At 41.0% G+C, this 22,343-nt stretch overlaps 1 protein-coding gene across 1 annotated transcript in view; it reads right to left on the reverse strand.

Annotated features, from left to right (window-relative positions):
* Positions 1-3,546: 3,546 nt before the first annotated feature.
* Positions 3,547-22,343, reverse strand: part of INO80C (INO80 complex subunit C) — a 28,906-nt gene continuing 10,109 nt past the window's right edge. The window contains exons 2-5 of the mRNA XM_035895478.1: positions 15,648-15,758; positions 12,679-12,790; positions 10,879-10,946; positions 3,547-6,098 (exon numbers count right to left, since the gene is read on the reverse strand). Coding sequence (XP_035751371.1) covers positions 5,967-6,098; positions 10,879-10,946; positions 12,679-12,790; positions 15,648-15,758 — 423 coding nt within the window. The 3' untranslated portion in view covers positions 3,547-5,966. The remainder of the gene's footprint in view (positions 6,099-10,878; positions 10,947-12,678; positions 12,791-15,647; positions 15,759-22,343) is intronic.

Consider the following 22,343-nt stretch of genomic DNA (forward strand, 5'->3'; position numbering starts at 1 on the left):
CCCTAAAACCAACTTACTGTCTAGTCCACTAATACATTGATTTTTATGCAGAGATCAGTTCTAGGGCCAGTCCTGTTTAATATCTTTATCAACAACCTGGACGAGGGGATGGAGTGAACCCTCAGTAAGTTTGCAGATGACACCAAACTGGGTGGGAGTGTTGATCTGCTCGAGGGGAGGAGGGCTCTGCAAAGGGACCTGGACAGGCTGGATCGATGGGCCAAGGCCAGCTGTATGAGGTTCAACAAGGCCAAGTGCCGGGTCCTGCACTTGGGTCACAACAGCCCCATGCAACGCTACAGGCTTGGGGAAGGGTGGCTGGAAAGCTGCCTGGTGGAAAAGGACCTGGGGGTACTGGTTGACAGCCAACTGAATATGAGCCAGCAGTGTGCCCAGGTGGCCAAGAAGGCCAATGGCATCCTGGCTTGTATCAGGAATAGTGTGGCCAGCAGGACAAGGGAAGCGATCGTGCCCCGTACTTGGCACTGGTAAGGCCACACCTCAAATACTGTGTTCAGTTTTGGGCCCCTCACTACAAGAAGGACATTGAGGTGCTGGAGCATGTCCAGAGAAGGGCAACAAAGCTGGTGAGGGGGCTGGAGCACAAGTCTTGTGAGGATCGGCTGAGGGAACTGGGGTTGGTCAGCCTGGAGAAGAGGAGGCTGAGGGGAGACCTTATCACGCGCTGCAACTGCCTCAAAGGAGGCTGTAGTGAGGTGGGGGTCGGCCTCTTCTCCCAAGTAACAAGTGATAGGACAAGGGGAAATAGTCTGAAGTTGTGCCAGGGTAGGTTTAGGTTGGACATTAGGAAAAATTTCTTCCCTGAAAGGGTTGTCAAGCACTGGAACGGGCTGCCCAGCAAAATGGTGGAGTCCCCATCCCTGGAGGTATTTAAAAGCCGGGCAGACGAGGTGCTTAGGGACACAGTTTAGTGGTGGGATGGCAGGGTTAGGTTAACGGTTGGACTTGATGATCTTAAAGGTCTTTTCCAACCTAAACGATTCTATGATTCTAGATTTTAGGCTACGGTGTCAGAGAAAGCGGTATTCTGTACTTAACACGTGTGATCTCATAGGTCATGAACGCTGTGCAATTACATGAGCACTACTTACCAGTAGTTTACACAGCATTTGTTAGTTGTTGTTGTTATCCCTCCCAAGAGATTACTGCTATTGCTGTCTGTAGGTTGTGACTTACAGTAATGTAATCATCTGAAAAGCCTGGATTTGTTAAGCTTCTCAGATAATACAAAACCAAGTCAAGCAATATTTAGAGATGCCAAATAGACTTAAACAAAATGTTTTTCTTACCTTAAGATGTATTATTTTACTGTGTCCTACCCATCCACTCTCCAACAGGCAGAGAAAAGTGGTTTTTAAGTGGGGGGGACATACTAAAATGAGAATAATATGAAGGCATTTCTGTGAATTCTAGTATTAGTGGTATCACCACCTTAGCGTGACCAAAATGTTCAGTAACAGTACAGATACCAATTGAATCTTCTTGTTTAAAAGAGCACTAAGTCAGGGTTTTTCTCCCAGAACCTGACATCAAGTCTGTGGAAGTCTTCTTCCCTGAAGTGATACGGAAAGAAAAACTACATGCTATTTTTGTCTCGAGTATGTAAACCACATACATTGTTAGAGGCCTTAAAACCCATTGGTCAGTTTTCTAGTAATAAATTTTTGTTATATTATTAAAAATTACTTAGCCCTTCAGGAAAAAGATTGTAATCCTGGAGGGAGCTTGAGCTTTTTTTCTTAACAGAGTGGACTTACAAAACTTTTTTGACCTTATACTAGTTCATTTTTACTTTGATGTTCTTCCCCAGTAGAAAGCCCTCCCCTTCGCTTACCTTCATTTCCTTTTGCTTTGGTGGGGTTTGACACTTACAGGCCCTTGTCAGAGGAGATCACGGCACATCTCCCTGCATGTGCCTGCTACTCCTGTCCTCCATGGAAGCTCATACACAGCAACTCCATAGGGATCCAGAACTCTATGATGGGAGAAAGCTGGGAAACACAGGACAGTGAAATGCAGGGGATTCTGAAATGAGCTCGCTCAAGGCCTCTCTGTACTGAATTTTGCTGCTTTCCAGCAAAATTGGGGCCAAGGTCCTCGTACAGATGCGGCAGAGGGCAGGACTGGGGCAGGCAGTTTCCATGGGTACAGACCTGCTGTGCAAACCAGCAGGTGAATAATTGGGGCAGGAGCCCTGGAGCTCCAGCATCCCGCTCTCCCGTCCCCTAGAGAGGGTGGGAAGGTGGATGCAGGAGCTACTGCTGTTGAGAGCTTCGGTCCCCTCACGGCCCCCTTCCCTTGGGAGCAGCTGGCCCCCCCAGCCCTACAGCCCCACGCAACCCAGTGCCTGCCCTGCTGCAGCACAGCAGCCTTCCAGCACCCCGGCTTTGGCCATGCTTGGGCAGTGCAGCTACAATAGTTTTGCTGCCCTGGGCCCGGCAGCTGCAGAGGCAGTTGCCTGCTTTGCCCAGGCCCAGAGAGCAAGCAGATCCACCCAAAGCATGGGGTAAACACAAGTTACCGCAGTCTTCAAAAAAAGAACCAGAGAACCCCACAGTAAACCGGAGGCGAGTCCCCACCTCCTGTGTCTGCTGGCCCAGCAGCGTTTGGGGCAGGCAGCTGCACAGGAAAGCAGGAGCTTGGCCTCTGGTGAACATCCTCGTTCTTTCTGAGGGATAGTACAGACGAGGCAAGGAAAATGCACTTTCCACCCACCAAACCAACTAAGGGTAAAGCTGTGCCATGCGGACTGTGCCTTGCGAGTTGCTGGACAAGCTCACCTCCCGTTAAGGTCCGTGGGATTTCTGCGGGAGCTTAGCAACTGGTGCGCTGTGAGCTGTTACAGGGGTAACGGGAGGGGGGTGACGGGGAACATATTAATGCAAAGTGCATGTGAGGCTGAAGCCATCTGTGGTCATTAAGTAACTAATGCATTCAGGTGATACTTCACAGACAGTAATGGTTCTACTTGAAGAAATTAGTCCTTAACCCTGACTGCTGGCTTTCTGCTTTACAGATGTGGCAGTACTATTAGTCAAAATACATTCTCCCCAAGTCTGAAATGGTTTGTGTAGCTGCTTCTCTTTTCAAATGCCTTTCTTTTGTGCTCTTCACAGTTTAAATTCAAGTTATTTATGTTTATCTAGATAACACCCCGTAAATACCTTTAAATATAAATGTACTCCTCAATTTTCACTTCTTCTACAGCTGGCAATAAAATATACTTTAAAACTACTCCATGGCACAGACTAGCTCTTCACTTATCCATATTTTCTCTTCTACGCAGCAAGGTAAGTATTGCTCAGTTCTCTCACAGAAGGCACTGATGAGAGCAGCAGGTCCCCACGCTGTTCCCAAAAAGAACCTAGTCGGACTGAACAATGTTGTACATGTTGGCTGCTAGATCTTTTCTGTCCTCAGCTTCCTGCCAAAACAAATTTGATTTGATTGTTCCACACAGTAGACTGTTGTTGATCAACGCAAGGCTGAATGGTGCCGGTGGCTGACTCATCACTCTTGGCTTGACTACTGCACAGCCTAATGAGTAAAAGCGAGGTACTACCGACTAAGAAAAAAGGGCCAGTAGCAAACAAAGGGAGAAACAAGGATAGAAAAGGCAATCTAGCAGCCATCATATGGGCAGAAAACATTGAGAGAAGAGTTGCTAATGTTTTTGCCAAATCTAAGCTCTATTTACTTTTCTAATGCCAATTGATGCAGTAGGGCGCTTAGGTTTTGAAAACGGAATGCATCAACACTGTGTGGTAGAAATTAGCTGAGAAGCAACGTCTTAATATACAGTGCAGGGGTGCGTGGAGCACTTCTGATGGTGAGGGAGCCTGGGTTCCTAAACAGTCATTCCCAAAGAACGTTAAAAATATTTGTAGGAGAAAAAAAGCTAGTGAAATACCATTTTCTGAGTTGCTGTCTGCTTATTTGAAGCATAAATGATCGTACAGCATTTCTATGTGTTTTCTTTTCATATCAATGTTAAGCTTATCTTATAAACACATCTTTAGTACGTAAAGTAAGTTAAAAACATCCATTCTAAAACTCGGATGCGAAGAGAATGTGGCTTGGATGCTTACTGGCATGAAGAGAGATATCCTGTCTTATTCTTTTTTGTTCTGTGATACAGTTGTAGCATTATCTGGTATCCAGGGCTTTGAAGGATCTATTGTAAGCACGTCAAAGACTTTTTAAATTACTTTAGTTTTGTAAATATTAGATCACAAAAACTGAGGACTGAGTCCCACAGACTTTCATTAAACAACGTGTCCCATTATTGTTTTTCCTGCTTCACAGCTGAAATTAAACTAGCATTAGTAATGCTCTGCATATCTATTCTTTCAATGAAAAAAAACCAAACCCTGTTCTAATAATTATCATGTCTATAGAAATGTGCATTCAAGATGCAGCTTAGAGATTAACTAGTCGCCACTGCCTGCTGCTTGTGCACTCAGAAGAGGTGTCTCGCAAAAGCTCCCACTGTCCATGACAGAGCTCAGGTGAGACAGGACTGCTGTCCTGTGATAAGTGTCTCACCTCCTTAGTGACCCAGGCAATCCGGGACTAACAAGCTATGGGACAAGTCTTCCACTTGGCAGTTCTGCATGTGGGAAGAGAGCATTCCCACAGCAAGTGGTAACTCGCTTAGCTGCCTTTCTGGCTAACACCCTCTGGCTCAGAGAGCTAAGGGAGGCAAGTGCCACAGCTACAGGGCAGTTGGTGGAGTATGGGAATGAAGGCCATGTGGCTGGAGGCTAGGAATGGCTGAGCCTGAACTTGGGGTCCAGATTAAAACTTGACAAGAGTCTAAAGCTGGGATAAAGATGCAGAAGTGAGAAGACAACGACTCAGTAGCTTGTCGTAAGAAAGAGGACAAAAAGAAATAATAGGCAGAAAAGCCTCTGCCCCCTTGCCCCTAGATCTAGTTTCAGGAAATCACAGTCTTGCTGATGTCAGCACGTACTTGTCAGTGCTCCCCCAGCAAGAGCTCAAACTCTCCTTCAGTCTCCTTCCTCTACAGGGGACAATATCTAGTTGCTATAGGTTATTCTTCTGGTACCTCACGGTGCAAAGATCAGTGTCCTGACATAGGAGGTCTTGCCTAGCTGAAGATCATCTGGGTGTCAGAACACCCCCGGACAGTGGAGTTCCTGCTTTTTTTAGCATCATTTTTTAAAAAGTCTGGGAAATTAGTACTTTTGTGTACTAATTGGTACTAACATTGTACTAAGTAGGAAAAGTAGAAGAATAGGTTGTGAAATGAAGCACCAGAAACTACAAAGTGTCACTATTTAAGAGTTACCTGGTGATTTGATTTGATGCTGTTATGCATATTCATTAGAATATTTTAAGAACAATTTGAGTCCAACTTTATTTATTCTCACTGTTCTTCAATGCAAGTATTTGCTTGAAGCTGTTCATCTCCACAGCGCTCAGTACCATAAGCAGTCATCAAAAGAGCAGCACTTGCTAGGTGTTTTAGCTTCATTTTACAGACGGGACAAACTTCTTCATAGCCAAGTGGCAAGTGCATCTGGCAAGGCAGGTTTAGAAGTTGGGATATCTTGGTACCTTTTTCCTTAATTCAAATGACTGTTTCTTCTGAGCCAGAGCAGTGCATAATATATACAGGGTGGAGATGAAATCCCATCTCTACAGAAATTAATATAACTCAGACATTATGGTGCAGATACATATCCTTAAGGTCTAAGTTATTCAGTTCACCAAACCAAATTGCTTACAAATTGGCAAACTAACAAATATCAGCATTTATCAAAATTAAATCCATATGTCCTTCAAGTCCATGTATCATCAACTACTTCCAGATGTAAATAGCCACAGATAGTCTTAAGGAACCTCAGTCCCACAGTCAGTTTCCATCATGGTTCTCAAAATCAGTGCTGTTCACAAGCGATATACAACAGTATTTGGTCTCCTCAGGAAACAATACTTGTTGCTTTCCTTAGGGCCAGGTATCCTGTAACCACATCTGAAGGGAGCATCCGAATATAGGCAAATTCTTCGATAGTACTAAATCTTAGCTTGCTCTGGGGATCTGTGTAATTTGCCTGAAAAAGAAACAATGGCAGAGATGCTATTCAAAGAACATCTCGAAATAGAATACTAAAAAAAGTGTCTAATTACAATACCACAAAATAGTGAATTCTTTCTCCCAGTAACAGCATTGCTGTTCTACCACGTGGCCAAAAGTTTGTACTGTTTTCTTTCTCTTCATGTTAGAACTTACTTATGAGAAGTTAACAGACTCCTATAAAATCACATTAGAAATGCATTAAACGTAACAGAGGGCTGAAATAGTTTCATACAAAACACAGTGCAAAAGAAATTCCTCAACTCTCTGAACTCACCCTAGCAACTCTGTGCCTTGTGCAGTCTCTCACAAGGCAGCTCTCCAAAGAGTCAGGCTGCTGCCAATAAATTACCCACAAAGAGGCTGAATTATGGGTGCTCTGATAGCTTTGGACTGATTTTCTCTTCCTGCATACAACTTAGCTTTTAATTTACTTTAAAGTGGTTGTTAAAGCAAGGGTGTCTCAGCTTATGGTTCTGTGACTGAACCGATAAGAAATTTGAACTTGGCGTGGTGCTTTGCTGCAGGCGCCTGCCTTCAGGATAGGAGCCTGGCCAGCTAACCCTGGGCTATGCTTGTATCCTCTGCTATATTTGGACCCTGGGCGCGGTGCCAGTCTCCTTCCATCCTCTCCCCTGCCCTGCTGCTACAGAAACCTTGAGCTCAGATGAGCTTGGGGGCAGCACAGGAGGCTGGGCTGGAAGCAGGCAGGATTCAGGGTATCCCCTCTCCACCTTCAGCCGCCAGGACAGTCACCACCTGCTCAGCAGTGAATTACCCAGCGCCTGTCAAGGCTCGGGAAGCATCTTCTGTACCTTTCTTTAACAGGAGATGGTGGCAGGCTGCAAGGCACAGGCAGGTGAGGATCTCTTAAGACACTGCTGCTAAAAAATAAAAAGGCCAGGAAGAGCTGGAGCGTTCCCCCCCCAACCATACTGTTGAAGTGCAGAGCCCTCTATCATTTTTGTGTTGGAAAGGATCTGTTGACCATGGTAACAATCCAGTTAATCGTCTGTCCTGATAAGACTTAGCAGAAAATTAAGTGTTATTTGTAGCTTGTTTCTTTAGAAAGAAATGTGACACGGTTAACTAAATGCTGCCAGCTAACAGTCAAACCATCGATTCATTTTCAAACAAATTGCAAAGAAGTTAAGACATTAGGAGTAAATTATCCCTGGTGGTACCTTCATAGTTAGAGCAGGTATAAATTTATTTTTATTTCACACTTTAAATCTGGCTTTGTGTATCTAAGAAAAAGCTAACCAAGTAGACTGCTTTTCAAATGTGCATGCTTCTGTAATGGACTAGCCAAGCAATACCTGCAATTTGTGTGGCGCGCCAATCTAGGTTAAAAATATTATGGCTATATGGTTATTATGGCAATCTAGGTTAAATTAAGGCAATCTAGGTTAAAAATATCTAGGTTAAAAATATTAAAAATATTATTCCTGTACTTCGTATGGGGATGTACTGTTTACACATGCTAATGTATGGTAACTAGTCATTTATGCCATGACTTCCTTCTGAAAACAAGCTTCAGCAATAATTAAACCAGATTAGAAAAGTGAAGTAAGGTGGTTTCGCAAAGAAAAAACTCTGTCATGTTTAGAAAATAAGTCAAAGGCCAGACATACATGCTCTTCACATGCAATAAATTAGTTATCTCAATCTGTTTCTATAGTAACAAAGCTGGTCCATTTTCAGAAAAGGAAGAGAAATATAAACATTTGAAGGTTTGGTTTGTTTTTTTTAAACAAATTACTTTGTTTTGCATGTTAAAATATCTAAACACTCATCTTGCAAGTTTGGAAATAAAGTTTTATTTTGCAGTGTCAATATAGTAGATAATAGCTAGGCTGCCTGACAAATATAAATTGGCTGCTCTGCTTAGACCATTGGTAAATTTAATTCCATTTGTGTTCCACACAGAAAGAGAAGAGGAACAGTAGAATTTAATTGTGGCATTTAATATAACTGCAGGTATACTGATGAGATTGTTTTAATATACTTCTCTTTTTTGTACCTGCTAGACCATTTAATTCTTCCCTAAATGGGTAATGCTAAGGAATTCATTTTGCTTTTTTTTCCATGGGGAATCCATGGGGAATTCCCATAGAAAATATATTCTTGCACAAATGCTTTCAGATTTTACACAGAAAATACAGGGAGATTTTTCTTATACTAGATTTCTAAAATATTCTATTACCCCACATATCTTCCTACTAGGAAATGATCTTGAAAATAAATTTAGTGCTTCTTATGAAACATTTCTGGCTTAGCAATTTAAAGGAAACACTCTCTCAGTTATCTTAATAGAAAGGATTTTTTTAAACCTGGTATTTTTATCATAGTCTGGAGAAACCTTGCAGGCCAGGTAAAATAGGAAACTTGACTCACAATGCAATTAGAGGAGGCAAGATTAAGGGGAAAAAAAAAAGTGGAAAGACAAAAAAAAAGGAAACAAAAGCAGCACTGAATGGATTCATATAGAAAGGGGAATATTTATACTGAGCTAGCATAGTTTAAGTACATAAATCGCTGATGGAAAGGAGGAGCTGGTACAGAAAAACTGAGGAACTGAAAGACTCTTATTTCCTATGGCTAAACTGACCCTTAACTGGTAGGGACACGGTCTTCACTCACATCTATAACCTGCATCAGCATCTCGCTGTAAGTGCAACTTGTTTTGAAATGCATCAAAGGCCAGTGCCGGAAAGCATTATTTGGTTCCCTGGAGATGGGGCAGTGAAAGGGACTTACGCCCTTAAGCCATAAGCCCCTCATAGGTCAGAGATGTTGCTGCAATGCTATTAACACCTGGTGTGAATGCTACTGATACTTGCAAAGCAAATCTCAGGGGAGAGGATAGGAAACAGATGAACACTATTAAGTGACCCAGTATAAATTTTCTGTTATTTTGGTAAATCTGCTCATTATTATTTCACATGTCCACGTATCCCCCCTTCCTTCATCAACTGCATCTTTATATAAAGTAGGGGAACTTATGCAAAGTTCCTCATTCAACTGACCCCTGCTTCTTGTCTGAAAACAAGTTGCTGTTCGATCAAAACATAACTCTTGTGAGTACAAGACTGTAAGTCTGCCTGGCTGGAGGGAATTATTTTCCCTGGGCTTGTGAGTGGTCTCCTCCATTTGCTGTCTGCCAGATGATCTGCAAGGGAGATGTTGCTTTCCCGTTCCCTCTTGAACACCAAGGGTTACCAGCCTCAATCCGAGCAACCCACTCCATTTCCAAATCATGCTGAAAGGCACAGGCTGGAAACATGCCACCTCCTAGGTGCCTTACTTAAATGTGTTACTTAAAAAATAAAAAAGTCAAAGAAAACATACACTGCCAAATCCAGAACTCAGCTGGTAGGATGAGCAGGATTACAGCTGGCACTATAGCTATTCTTTGATCCCTTGTACAGTGTATCCCCTATAAGGCAAATCTTTAATTAAGTGCTCACCCATTTTTTTTTCCCCAACGGGGACCTTGAGCTAATTCAGTGTACAGAATGCAAGGTGCTGTGTTAACCTGCATCAACATAATAAATGTGTATATTTACAGGCATCTCTGTGAGGTGATACCAACCCTGTGAGGTGAGCTAGTACCCTATGGATGACAGATTAAACTGGGGGAGGGGACCCAGAAATTCTGTCTAAGGCTATATGACATTACAAAGTTTTCATTATTGTAGTTATTTAGTGTAACCATTACTTAACCCTTTTCCTAGTCCAAAATATAACATTCCCATTCATTTAAATTTTAATAAATGCATAGGCTTCTACAAAATAAATCACTGGGGGCTGAAGGTAAAAAGTCAAAAGATGTGCTATGTTACTAACACCTGTTTCACTGTAAGTAAAATTATTCATGTCACACAGGAGCAGTGTCAACAGCAGATACAAAATTTTTGTTGGGCAGAATTCAATGACTTTACTCCTGTTTTGTGCCAACAGAATCTTTGGGGAATTCAGGTGCCAAAATGTAACTACTGAGAGTTTTTGGAGCATGTGCAAACTGTATCTATGTCAAATTAGGTTTTTTTTTTCTTTTTCTTTTTTCTTTAACAAAACCATGTAAAAGAGCCCATCTGTGACACACAGGCTATACATCTGCCAAACTCCAAGTTCCGGCTCTGAAGCATGGGGGTATCTGAAATTCTCAAAAGTCCGTGCCAAATGTCTGTCTCAGGCTGATTTGTTTGAGGGAAAGTTTGAGAGTAATGATGACAAGTTGTTTTGTTTTTTTTTTTAACCTGGGCCAATCAATATAATTTTTTCTAATCTCATTCTTGGAAATTGCTGAGCCATTTTTTTGAAACTTTCTCTAAAAGATATAATGAAATAAATCAGCCTCAGGCAAACACTCAGCACGGAAAGTTCCAGTCTGTGCGGTTAAAGCTTGGCAAAGTTAGGAGTCACAGAGACCGTGGGCCACGAGCTTTTGCTATAACAATCAAAAGAATCAGAAATGATGGGGACCAATGCAGACTTTACAGCTGGAAGAGTGGTGTGATAGGAGCCACCTGGCAGGACAAGGTATTTAATCTGTCCAGACATCTATTAACAACCTAGAGGATTTTGTGATGTAGTCACAGTATTCGGGCTTTGGCCCTTAATTACTGGACAACTATTAAGCGCAAGGCTGAACAGGAACCTCAGCAAGTACAGCTTTTACAAAAGCACACATCAGGTTGCTTTCACTGTGGAAAGTTAGATGTCAATTTTGAAGAGAAAAATAAAATACTTACTGGAAGTCCCGAAATGTCTGAATATTTCTTGGCAGGCTTAAAGGAAGGAGGAGCATCAATATTAAAATCTAGAGAAAAACAAGGGGATAAATTCAGTGTGCTATATATATTTGAAAATGCAAGCCCAAAATGTAAATAGGTAACAATACCTCTTTAAAATGCCGCCTTTGTTTTCTGAGGTCTCTATTAACTAGCAGCACTAAGACAAAGAAATATGAAGCAGAATTACCTCTGAAAACATTTAGCCTGTTAGCACTGTAAACAACAGCCTGATTTTGCTCACCTCTCTAAATAAGAGTTCAGTAAGCAGAACTGCCCTGCCCAAAAGGAAAAATGCAAGAGGGCTGTTTGAAATGGGTTGATTTCTTCCAAGTCTTAATGAATTCCCTTGCAGTCAGTTACTTGCAAAGAATAGTCATTATCATATGCATGGTGTCTGTTAAGACCACGAAACATTGCTCAAGATTGCAGCTCTGAAATACTATAATCCAGAAAAAGCAATGTAATCTTTTAAATCAGTTAAATCTTTAAGCATGTACCACTTTAAGCCCAGTCAATGACCTAGAAAATTGTATGAATGTTTAAATTAAATGATGGAAATTGCTGTTCTTTGGTGCCCTTTAGATAGCAGCTCTCATTCATAAACATTTTTAACATACAGATGGTATGTTTAAGTAGTTAAATCCCCAATTTTGGATGTTTACAAAAATATCTTGTACCTGACTCATTTCTTTCCTCCTCCCTGATGTCCCTCGCACCTCATTCAGATGCTATGATCAGTTCAAATACTCCATGCATATCAAATTTCTAACTCGTCATATCTCATAATGCAGAAGACACTAATGCCACAGAGAGCTGGTTTTAAATATGCAACTGAATTTCTTTTCCCACCTTCTTAAAAAAAGCCTGTAAATTTACTGTTGCAAATGGAACGTAATAGAAGTAGCAACATCAGCAGATTGTCAGTTACAATAGCCAGGAACACACAGTAGTCTGTGTTTTTCTCTAACGGTTGCATCTAAAACACTTTAAAAAAATGGCAAGCTATTTTTGGGTAAAACATCAAGTCTGACGAAAAGTATATGCATATGCTCAACTCTGAGATGCCTCCACTTGCTTAAGTAAAATCTGAGAATCACATTCTGTCTCTGGCTACATTCAATAGTATCCTACTTTACGAGTAGACTTGAAGCATATCTAGATTAAGACTGCTGCCGTAACTCTGCTCCTGCAGATGAACACCAGCTAGATGTAATCAGGACTGCTAATAGTGTAGTTTCAGCTGTGCTGAACTAAATAGGGGATGTAGGATTTAAATCTCCCAAGACTCTAGGCTAAGGAGCCAGATAGGAAGCTTGGGCTGGGGTCTAAGCTACTGCAGGTACACGGCTTAGCAGAATCTGTTTGAAAATAGTTCAAATACAGCTAATCAAGTAGCAGCCACCTGTCAGAAGACACTTGGGCTGCATGCGGAGGAAGAGGCTCCTCAGCAGTGAAGAGGTGATGAAAACCTGATGGGAATAAGGAGTTTCTGACCTAGTTCGGATATATACGTTTCCTTTATTAAACTCTATCCCCAAATGTATTTGAACTTTCTCACAATACGCTGAATTATTTGCTTCCCCCTAGTTTCCACTTAGGGCCAGCAAGTGTGGTTGGGCCAGTCTTAAATGTACCACTGGACCCTGTTCGAGCAGGATACTGTGTGCACCGATGAAATAATTTAGGTTTGTTTTAAAGAAAGGTATTTGTGTGGATTTTATTATATATAAATACATGCAAAGTGTCTAAGCAGCTTACAGCTAGGATCATTTAGTTGCCATGGCAATGCCCTTTCAGAAGCAAGAATTTGTTTTAGGTTCTTCCAAGTTCTGTTCTTCTTGCCAGCTGCTGCTCCACCAATGCCGGAGTGCTAGAAATAAAGATATGGTGTTTAGAGAAAAAATAAATAAAGAGTACTATTTCAGAGCATGACACTTCTATTTCATAGTCTTTCTGATATGTCTCATCCTGTCATGAACCATTTGTTATCCTCACTTATTTCATCAGCAGGCTAATATACTGTACACTTTAATCTTGGCTGCAAGAAAAACAAAGCTTTTTGGACTGTGTCAAAGCTACTATGTTTAGGATTAACTGAAGGAAATGAAAATCTGCCTTTTACATGGAAATAGAAAATCAATGTGGTTAGGTTTAGCCTGAGATTACAGGATTCTGTATGTACTTCCCATCGTATTAGAACTTATTACTATGAAGTTGTGTCGAAAATTGTGATTACACAGCTAAATTTTCTCTCTCCTTTTTATGGCGTATTACAGGTGCAGCTCTAGCTCCTGTAAATTACCCTTGACTGTAGAAAACACAACTGATCTTGCAAAATGTAATGAATGCTATGAGAAACTTTCTGGAAATTTTATTTCTCTTTCAAAGATAGAAGACAGAAGAATAGAAAAAGAGTAATAAATAGAGTGTTGGCTGCCAAGGCAATTTTGCATTTTGAAAGGTACACTAATGGAAGGCTTGCCACCGGTACTATAATGGTAGTTTCAGTTATCAAATGTGACTGCTACAGAGTAATTTATTTATGTCCCTCCAGAGACAGAAGCTGCACACCATACTGTACTACTTCTAAATGATCAAAGGACACAGATTTGCAGCTTTACTTCAGAAAAGAAAATGTTCTTATAATTGGGGAGTTGTTGTTACTTCTGTTAATAACTACTACCTGCCAAATCAGTCTCATAAAAATTCAGCAAAGTTCTGCAAACACACTTCTGCTGTGATTGGTCTATAAATTAGCCTGTTAAATTGCTGAGAATGATAGGAAGAAAGATTCAATGAGAAAGCTTTTTTCCGTAGACATAAAATATATTCAGAAAAGATGCTCATGTGCTGATGATATATAGCATTTTGGCAATGGATATCCAATATAGAAAGTACATGCAAATGTTTGCTCTGAGAGCAACACCTTAGTAATCTAGAGATCATTGTAAAATAGAGATTGCTGGAATATGAGATGAAAATAGATGTACTACCACATTAGTAATTCAAATTAATTACATGAATTTTCCCCCAAATCATTGCATAATGATTTTTTTTTTCCAGTAATCTGGTTTCTCAAAAGCAACTATTGGGTTTATGTGAACTTATGCCTCCTAGGAATGGGGCTGAGTATCAGCTCGTATCCCTGCAACCAAAAGGCAATGGCTGCCAAGCACAAATGAACCAAGCTGCCTCTGCACTCATGAAGTTCAGGAAAAGCTGGAGCTAGGGCAGGTGGAGCTATTCATGGCTCTCACAGTTGTCAGAAGGTCGTCTTCCCCTTCCTCATTGCCAAGGGATGCAAATTCCATTCAGGAAGTTTCGAAAAGGTAATTTCTTCCTTCTTCTCTGCTTTTAAGTCTGTCCTCTGCAGTGAGCTAACGGTTCAGATCTGAGGATGTTTATGACAGGCATTAATTGATTTATTTTCATCCTTTTAAGGTAAATTGGGCTGGAAGGATGCAAAAAGTCATCCAAACTGTTGCTACCAGTTCATACCGACAAAAAGCTAGTCAAAACTCAATACATTTCTTCTCAAATTCATTACTGTCTCGGGGAGGACAATTTCATGTTTCTATTATAATCGCCTATTATTTCTGCAGCAGTTGCCAAAGGCCCTGTACATTCATTATTATTTCAAGCATGCAGACATTAGTATTGCCTCTTTGGAAATGGTGATGTCCCTCCAAGAACTGAAGGATCAGCACAGGGCCTCATGGTTATTTAAATCCTATATGGAAGCTTCATGGAATGCCTCTGGGCGCAAAGGGAGCTTTTCCAGTCAGCCCCATTTCTCAAAGATGCTGGTGCTCACTGGAGGGTTAGAGTGAGAAAAGTCTACGGTCATTTGAATGCCCCTCTTGCGACAGAAGTCATCTGCAAAGCAGACATAGAGCAACTTGCAAATCAGAGATTAATTCTATACCCCCTGCCAAACCTATGCTTTGTGAGCTGCGCGATAACCGATTGCTCAGGTTTTATGCTGTGGGATATTGTATCTTATACAGAATGAAATCTGGGATAAAATCCTTCTTTCTAAGTACTGGCTTAGGACCAGCTGTCTGAGAAGTTTGCTTGTCTAGAAAGCATTTGTACAGTGTGCCAAGGAGTTGGCCCTGGCACAGCAAGATAAAAAGATATTAAAAACAAACCCAGCAGTGACAGCATTACTAGCTGTAGTCTTCCCTCTCCCTCAATTTAAACCTCATGGAGCATTTGCTTCTAAATCTAGCAATTACTGGAAGAACAGACACCACGAGTCTGTTAGAGTTTCAGGGATGGGAGAGGAGCAAAATGCCAGTTGCTAATGACTCTCTGGCTGATTTCTAGTTCAATTGTTTTGCTGTCTTGGCTAGGAACTGGGAGATGGGACTCCTACATTCACAGTGGTATAAATGATTCCTCTCTAGATGTGGTAGTTTGTGAGATACCACACCACAAAACTTCTGCACTTACATTAATCTAGCAGGTTTTCTGACTCTGTTCCAGAATTTGATATAATAGTTCTGCCTCTGGACCGATGCCATTTTCATGCTATAATATAGTGTGCACTTTGGACCATAGTGTGGCATGGACTTGAGGTGAATTTCTTAAAAATCACCGACCTTTTATTTGGCTGTTAAGCTGACTTTCTTAATATTTACATTAGCAATATGGTTAAATAGAATCCTAGTCCATGTTTTATTTGAAGAGTTTAGAATTTCAAATTATTAAAATAATATACTTACGATGAAGTTTGGATCTTTAAATGGTAACGGCTTGACAGTTGTTTCTGCTGATCCTGAGCTGGAGTCTGTGTTCAGAAATTTGTTTTCATTCATGGCCTCTCCACCTGCACCCTGAAGAAAAAATACGATCTTACTGCTTGTTACTCTGAGCAAGATTAACCAAAGACAGAGCCGTCTGCTGTATCACCTACCTGTTGCCTTTTTAGCCTTTCTATCTCTTTTGAATCTTTAAAGATGTTGCGTGCCAGCAGTGGGGAAGCATGAGATAGAGCATTTGTCAAGCAATTTCCAGCTGACACATAAAGGGGAGGAGGGGAACAGAGCGAACAAAGCCTACTGAGTAAAACCAGCATTGGGTTTATTTCAGTCTTAATGAAAGCCATCTCTATAAAGTGCAAGACAGCATATGAAACCAGAAGCAGCAGAAATGTACGTTGGATTTGTTTCAGAATGTTCAGTGTTACAGCATTAACAGGAATATATAAAATTTATAATTTTTTTTTCTCAAGGTTGTAAAGAATAATTAAGCAGTTTCTTCTCTATATCTGGCTTCAATCATGCCTGAGTAAGGACTGAGGGGAAAAAAAGATTTTATTATCTGTATTATTTTTATATACAAGCCTCGCAAAATCTACATTGGTACTAGTTGGGTGTTTTCTAGGCTTCTCTTTATGGTTTATTTATTTCAGGAAGAGCAGTTGGAGAAGGTGTGTGTGTGATTGGAAAGCTAAAATGTTGTGTGGCGGTCTAAACAATTTCTGATAGTTCTGCATGGCCGACTCTATGTTGTTTTTTATTTTGCGAGTGCTCCGTAAGTCTCCACACTACCAGAACTAGCCCACGCTACATACATAAATGTTCCTCGCGAAATCCTGATCCATGCTGAAACCAATGAGAATTTTGCCATTAAGTCTGGCAGTTCAATCAATAGAATTTCATACCTTGGTTCTTTTTCTTGAAGAACAAAAAGCTTGGCTAAAAGCTAAATCAATATTTACTGAACGGGTGGTTAAAATGTTTCTTTACCTTCAGACAGATAATACTCAGAACAAAAAAATGTTTTCCTGTGAAACATGCACTGCGAAGCCTTCTGTGTTGGTTTAAGTAGGAGAAAAAAGGATCATTATTATTAGCAACTTATGGGAGTACCTCTAGAAACAGACTACATAGAAAAGGTCATGAATCAGCATATCCTTCTCCATGTGATTACAAGGGAAGTGTTGGTATTCTTAACTACATGCATAAGTAATTACAGGATTAGGAACTAGGCAAGTTGAACTCTTCTTTGGGGAAATACATCAGCAATTCAACAGCGCCTGTTTTTAACAGCAAAGAGAGGTCTTAGATATTCAAAGGATGATATAAAGAAGCATTCAAGTAAAATAGTCACGTTTCTAGTGTCTTATTAAAATATATGAATAGAGATAATCTATTTTCAAAACCACAGTCAGTGCTCTGTAAGCTCATAGTACCGGGGCTACTGCCATAATAACATCAGTGGAAGCGGCATTGAAGTCTGTAGCTAAAACTTGATTCTTCCCTTGCTGAGGACAACATTAAAAGACAGTGACTGTCACAGAAACAGAAGAAAAGCAGATGGATGTTCGGAAACATGTGCATTATGTGGCAGTGAGCAGAGAAAATGATATCTTCCGCAATCCCGAGTCAAGTAGCTTTATACAATGAGTTGCTAGGTTTCAAACTATATTCTTGCACATGCAAGCACTTCAGATTTCAGTGGCAAACCTTGAAGTCAATCTTGAGAAAGACCAGGCTCAAGATACAAGATTATTTTTGATTAATAAATTATCTCTGATACGGCTCATTATCAGTGTAAATTCTGTCAGTGGAGGAATCAGCACTCACATTTATTCTTCAAAGTGTTCTCGCCTTTTATTTGGTACCGTTTCGTCGGTTTTAAATCCAATCCTACAGTTCTTTATTAATTACTTTATCACTTTTGCCCCTTCAGTGATCTCCTAAGTATTCTGTTGTTTATGAAACAGGTTTTGAGTAGCATTTCAACAATATCTCAAAACAGAATCTAGTGTTTTGAGACGGAGCAAATAAAAATGGTTTATCAGTAAAGGTGAAGAAGCTTCCTTATACATATAGTCCTTAATTTCTGCAGCTGGGTACAATTACATAGTACACTCACTGTCGTCAGTGGGTTTTTCTGTGCGGATTCAGTGCTAATCTTGCTGGCGCATTGGGAAGGAAAGTAAGGAACTGTTCCTGGCAGGACAATTCCTGAATGTAAATTCTACACGTTGTTTCTTTTCCGGACCAACCCCTAAGGAATTTCAGGTATTAGTGCTGCTAAGAGTCAGGATAACTCACGTTACAGGCCAGATGTTAATTTTGTTAGTGCTAGTATCCCTTGCACAGTGGCAGAGGCAGCAGGATCCGAAGCAGCAGCTGCTGCTTTTCCAGGCCAGTGTGGACTCCCAAGCCATGCTCTGGTCCCACCAGGACGCAACACCAGCAGGAGCTTCTGGATCTGTCATGGACAATGTGAGAGCAGTGGTTTCCCCTCCAAAACAGAGGGTGCAGCCCAGTGTGCAGGACTGTAAAGCAGCTTGCATACCATAGCGGTACGCAATTGATACCATGATTTCAGAGCCCTGTGACAGAGTGGGAAGCAAACAGGAGTTCTCAGTGCTATGATCCCAGTTAAATGCTGGCAACTGAGATAAAGACATATTGTAGAGGCATGCCAGTTCCCTCACTCAGCATTGCTCCTATGAAAATTCTGAATTTTAGCAGTAGCACTATGGAAGAGAGGTACTCAGCTAGTGCGCTTTTCTTTCTGGAAAACATTAAAGAGTTGAGCACTGCTTCCAGAATAACGTCCTACTGCACAGAGGAGTGAACTCCGGCAAGTACAGAGCTTTGAAATGCTCTTTCCGTGCAGCCTGCAGAAGTCTCAGCTGACATCCTCAGCACTTTTTCAGCCACAAACTAAAAGTGTCTCAACAATCTGTCCAGCCTATGTTTTAAAATGCCAGGATTTACAGTGTAAGAAACATCATTTAATGTTTCAGGTTTGTTTTTTGAAAGTCTTTTTAAAGGCGGGGGGGAAATGCCAAATGAATTTTAGCCAATACGGATCTACCTTTGTACTGCAAAACCCATGCTTCCTGGAAGTGAATAATGCAGTGGTGATACAACACGTTATTTACAGCCTGAAAGAAGATTCCTCAGTGAACAATTACTGTACACTAAAGGTAATCTTTAACAGTAGTTGAACGAATCTCCCCCAAACGTGCTTGTTTGCTTGGTCGTTTCGTCTGGGAGATAGTCCGTTCTTCACTGTCAGGTGCTGGGGCAAACAAACAGGAAGGAATTCGCATCCCCCCTGTAGTCCTGCGACGCGATGGCGGTCGCCTCAGCGCCGTGAGGAAGCGCCTGTCACCAGGGACCATGTACTGCTCGATGCGTGCTGTAACCCAAAGTCACGTGTGGGGTAACTTCCCCTTCCTGTCAAATTCACAACCAGTCCACAGCACATTTTCTCTACCCAGCCAGTCTCTTAGCTAACTCCCTCACCCCCAGCATCCCGGGATAATCCCACATGCTTTGCAGCAGGGCTAGACAGAAAACGTAATTATGGGCTGAAACTCTCGCTAGCTTCTTTAAAGCTTCTTTTTAACTGATTGTGTGATGTAAACATCCTTTATGGGGAGCTCAATGAACACTTCAAGGAGAGAGAGAGAGTGAAGCAGATTTTAATGTGTGCTTTTTTGTGTCTTTTAAACAGTGGTTTCCATAGCTAGGGCTACGGAGAATTTGTGCTAGAACAGTCACCAAGCAGACTATATTCCTCCATAGGCTGCTGAAGATTATAACAACAGCGATTTTGGAGTGGCTTTACATTTATAGGGCACATCTGCACTGGCAAATGAAGGTGTGCTTTCAGTACAGCTGAACATGCTTACGCTAGCGTTACCCCAAATAACAATAAAAACACTACAGTAAAGACTGCAGCAAAATGATCCATAACTACGTTCATCCTTTCCCATCAACTCTTCCTCTGGCTGTTAACCTCCACAGAAGACCATGCTGCCACTGCTTCTCATGTCACCTCCCTCTGTCCTCCTCCTCCCAGTATCCTCCTCAGCCAGGCGCAAACCAACCTTCACTGGAACGGCATGTTTTAAAAAAGTTGTAGGCAGAGGGTCAAAGGCTTCTTATAAAACCACTTGTGCCATTTTAGTCCCTCTATAAAGTTGTGTTTATGTGCTTTAGCTGAATTTTAACAACCACCACAGTGTGCCGGGTCGGCAACCTCTATCCCTCCTGGGATAGATGGGAGCAATAGTGAGGGGTGCTGCTGCTTTTTTGCATTTCTTTTCACAGGACCACTATTGCGTATTCAGCACATCCCAGATGGGTGGGACACTGTCCTCCCTGACACGCACTAGGACTGGGTGACGGTCACCCAGGAGGAGGCCTGTTGAGGACTTCACTTGGTTAGGACACAGCAAAAATGCGCGAGAGAGCAAAGACCTGCAGCAAACACTTGGGAGTCCTAAGAGGCTTGTTTAAGGGCAGCCAAGTCTGGGGAAGAGACCTGAGCTAAGCTTTGCTACCTTAACACTGGTTTCTTTTGAATAAAGCCAAACCCCAGGAATGAGCCTAGTTTGGACCCTGCTGTATATGCTGTCTGTACTGGGAGAAAACACAAATTGGGAGGCTGCCTATTCACATACTACTTTCAGTCATGGGTTTTGGTAGATCTATTAATTTTTTCAACATATTCTGTTCCAAATTCCCTACCGCAGATATATTAGTTTTCACATGATTTCCAAAGATTGCTCCATCTGTCTGGTTTTATTTAGGGAGAGGACAAGCAAAACGTGTAGTCCATGGAAGCTAAATTCTTTGTTTTGGCTATTTCTAGGTAGAATCAGCATTGTGGGGTTTGGGATGGGTGTCTGTGATGGGACTAAATACCAGGTGGAATTAGCTTATTATGAAAGTGCTTGTCTGAATTGTCATTCTTCCACCCTCCAGCAAGGATTAAAACTGTGTAACAGAGTAACTGATAGATGCTTAAATATGATTTCTTACCTATTTACTTTTTGATTATAGTCTACAATATTTGTTCATTATTTTAGGCTAACAGGATTTTACTAAGTATAAAAACATAAAAAACCACGAAACATAAAAGTCAAAGATATAAATTTGTGCATTTCTGGCATCCTATTACTGCATACCATGCATGTCATGGCTTAGGAAAAAAATGGATCTGCACATCAGTGAAAGTATACTACAGTCATCAGTGGCCATTTTTGCTAGATGTTACAGTTTCACATAGTAAAACAGAATTTAAAAATAGAAGGTAAACTGAACAGTGTGTTGGCAAAGCAAACCTTAAATGCATAAATAAATTCCGTAAGAACTGGGAAGAGTTTCTAGTTTAGGGGAGCAAAACTAACACTGTAAGCACTGATTTTTCTCTGTCTGTTTTGTTTTCTGCAAATCATTCATTCATTAGTCAGTTTTAACACTATGCCGAGTACAGCAATCGTAGATGAAGGTGATTATGTAAGTCATTTTTTGGTCTGCTCTTGCTTCTGTGTTCAGTATTTTTGATAGTCTGGCTTTGTCTTACAGTGATGACTAGGGGCTTGTATGTCACTGCTGAAAAATAAATAATAAGAGGGGTCTGGTTCTAAATCAAGCCCTCACACTCGGTGATAACTTTGCCCCAAGCACCCAATTTGTCTTGCTGAAGAACTCACTTATCTCCAACCTTTGTAGGTGAAGTTCAAGAAATAGTTTAAATTATTTTTACTTAATGTTGACAGCTGATTTTCACAACCACAATAATACTACAATGACATTCTTAATTTCATTGACACAGTTGTTTTAACTCAGCCTCAGTAATGGTATATATGTCTAATTATTCCTGTATTATGTTACTTCTAAGGCAGCAATATCCAACTTGTAGCAACTTACTCAGCTTTTAGCTGTGTGCAAGTTCTGTGACATCCTGATGAAGCTGTGGCATCCAGCCAGGGAAGAAAATGATAATTTAGAAAATAGATGGATAATACCTGTATTTTCACTAGCAGCCAATTACAGCGAGTGAGAAAGCCATGTGGAAACAGAGCACAAATGTCAGTAGATGACAGCAGTGATGATATAAGCAGGCTTTTCAAAATTGGGAGTAGACTTTGAATGTCAGCTATTTAACAGAGTCCCAGCTAATACTGCTCATACTGGAACATATATTAAGCTGTTTGATTAATATATTAGCTCTCACTCTATAACAAGCCTGGCACAGGCTCTTGCACATTGTGAATATTTAATTCATTTAACTTTGCATGATGACATGACAGGAGCCATTAAAACTTGAACACGTACACTCTGGCAGACAAAAAATGCAGGTCTTTCTTTACATTGCTGGGAACAATTCACAGAGAAAGGTGTCAGAATTAGACATGCTTAAGCTCAAGTTAAAATGATAGCTAAAAAATTTCTCATCACCAACATTATTAGCATAGTGTGTTTCTGAAAGGAAACTCACTGGAGATTCAGTAATAATGTAAGACTGAAGAAATAGCACGCTCCTGAACAAGATTAACTCTCTCCATGTCTGTGACAGAAAGGTTTGCTGGGAAGACTTCTTCAGCAACATGTATAAACATGTCTTAACCATCTGGTGGCATTTTGCTGGTCTTTGGATTC

This window comes from Egretta garzetta, unplaced genomic scaffold (assembly GCF_000687185.1).
Source record: "Egretta garzetta isolate BGI_Z169 unplaced genomic scaffold, ASM68718v1 scaffold405, whole genome shotgun sequence".
NCBI classification, from domain to species: domain Eukaryota; kingdom Metazoa; phylum Chordata; class Aves; order Pelecaniformes; family Ardeidae; genus Egretta; species Egretta garzetta.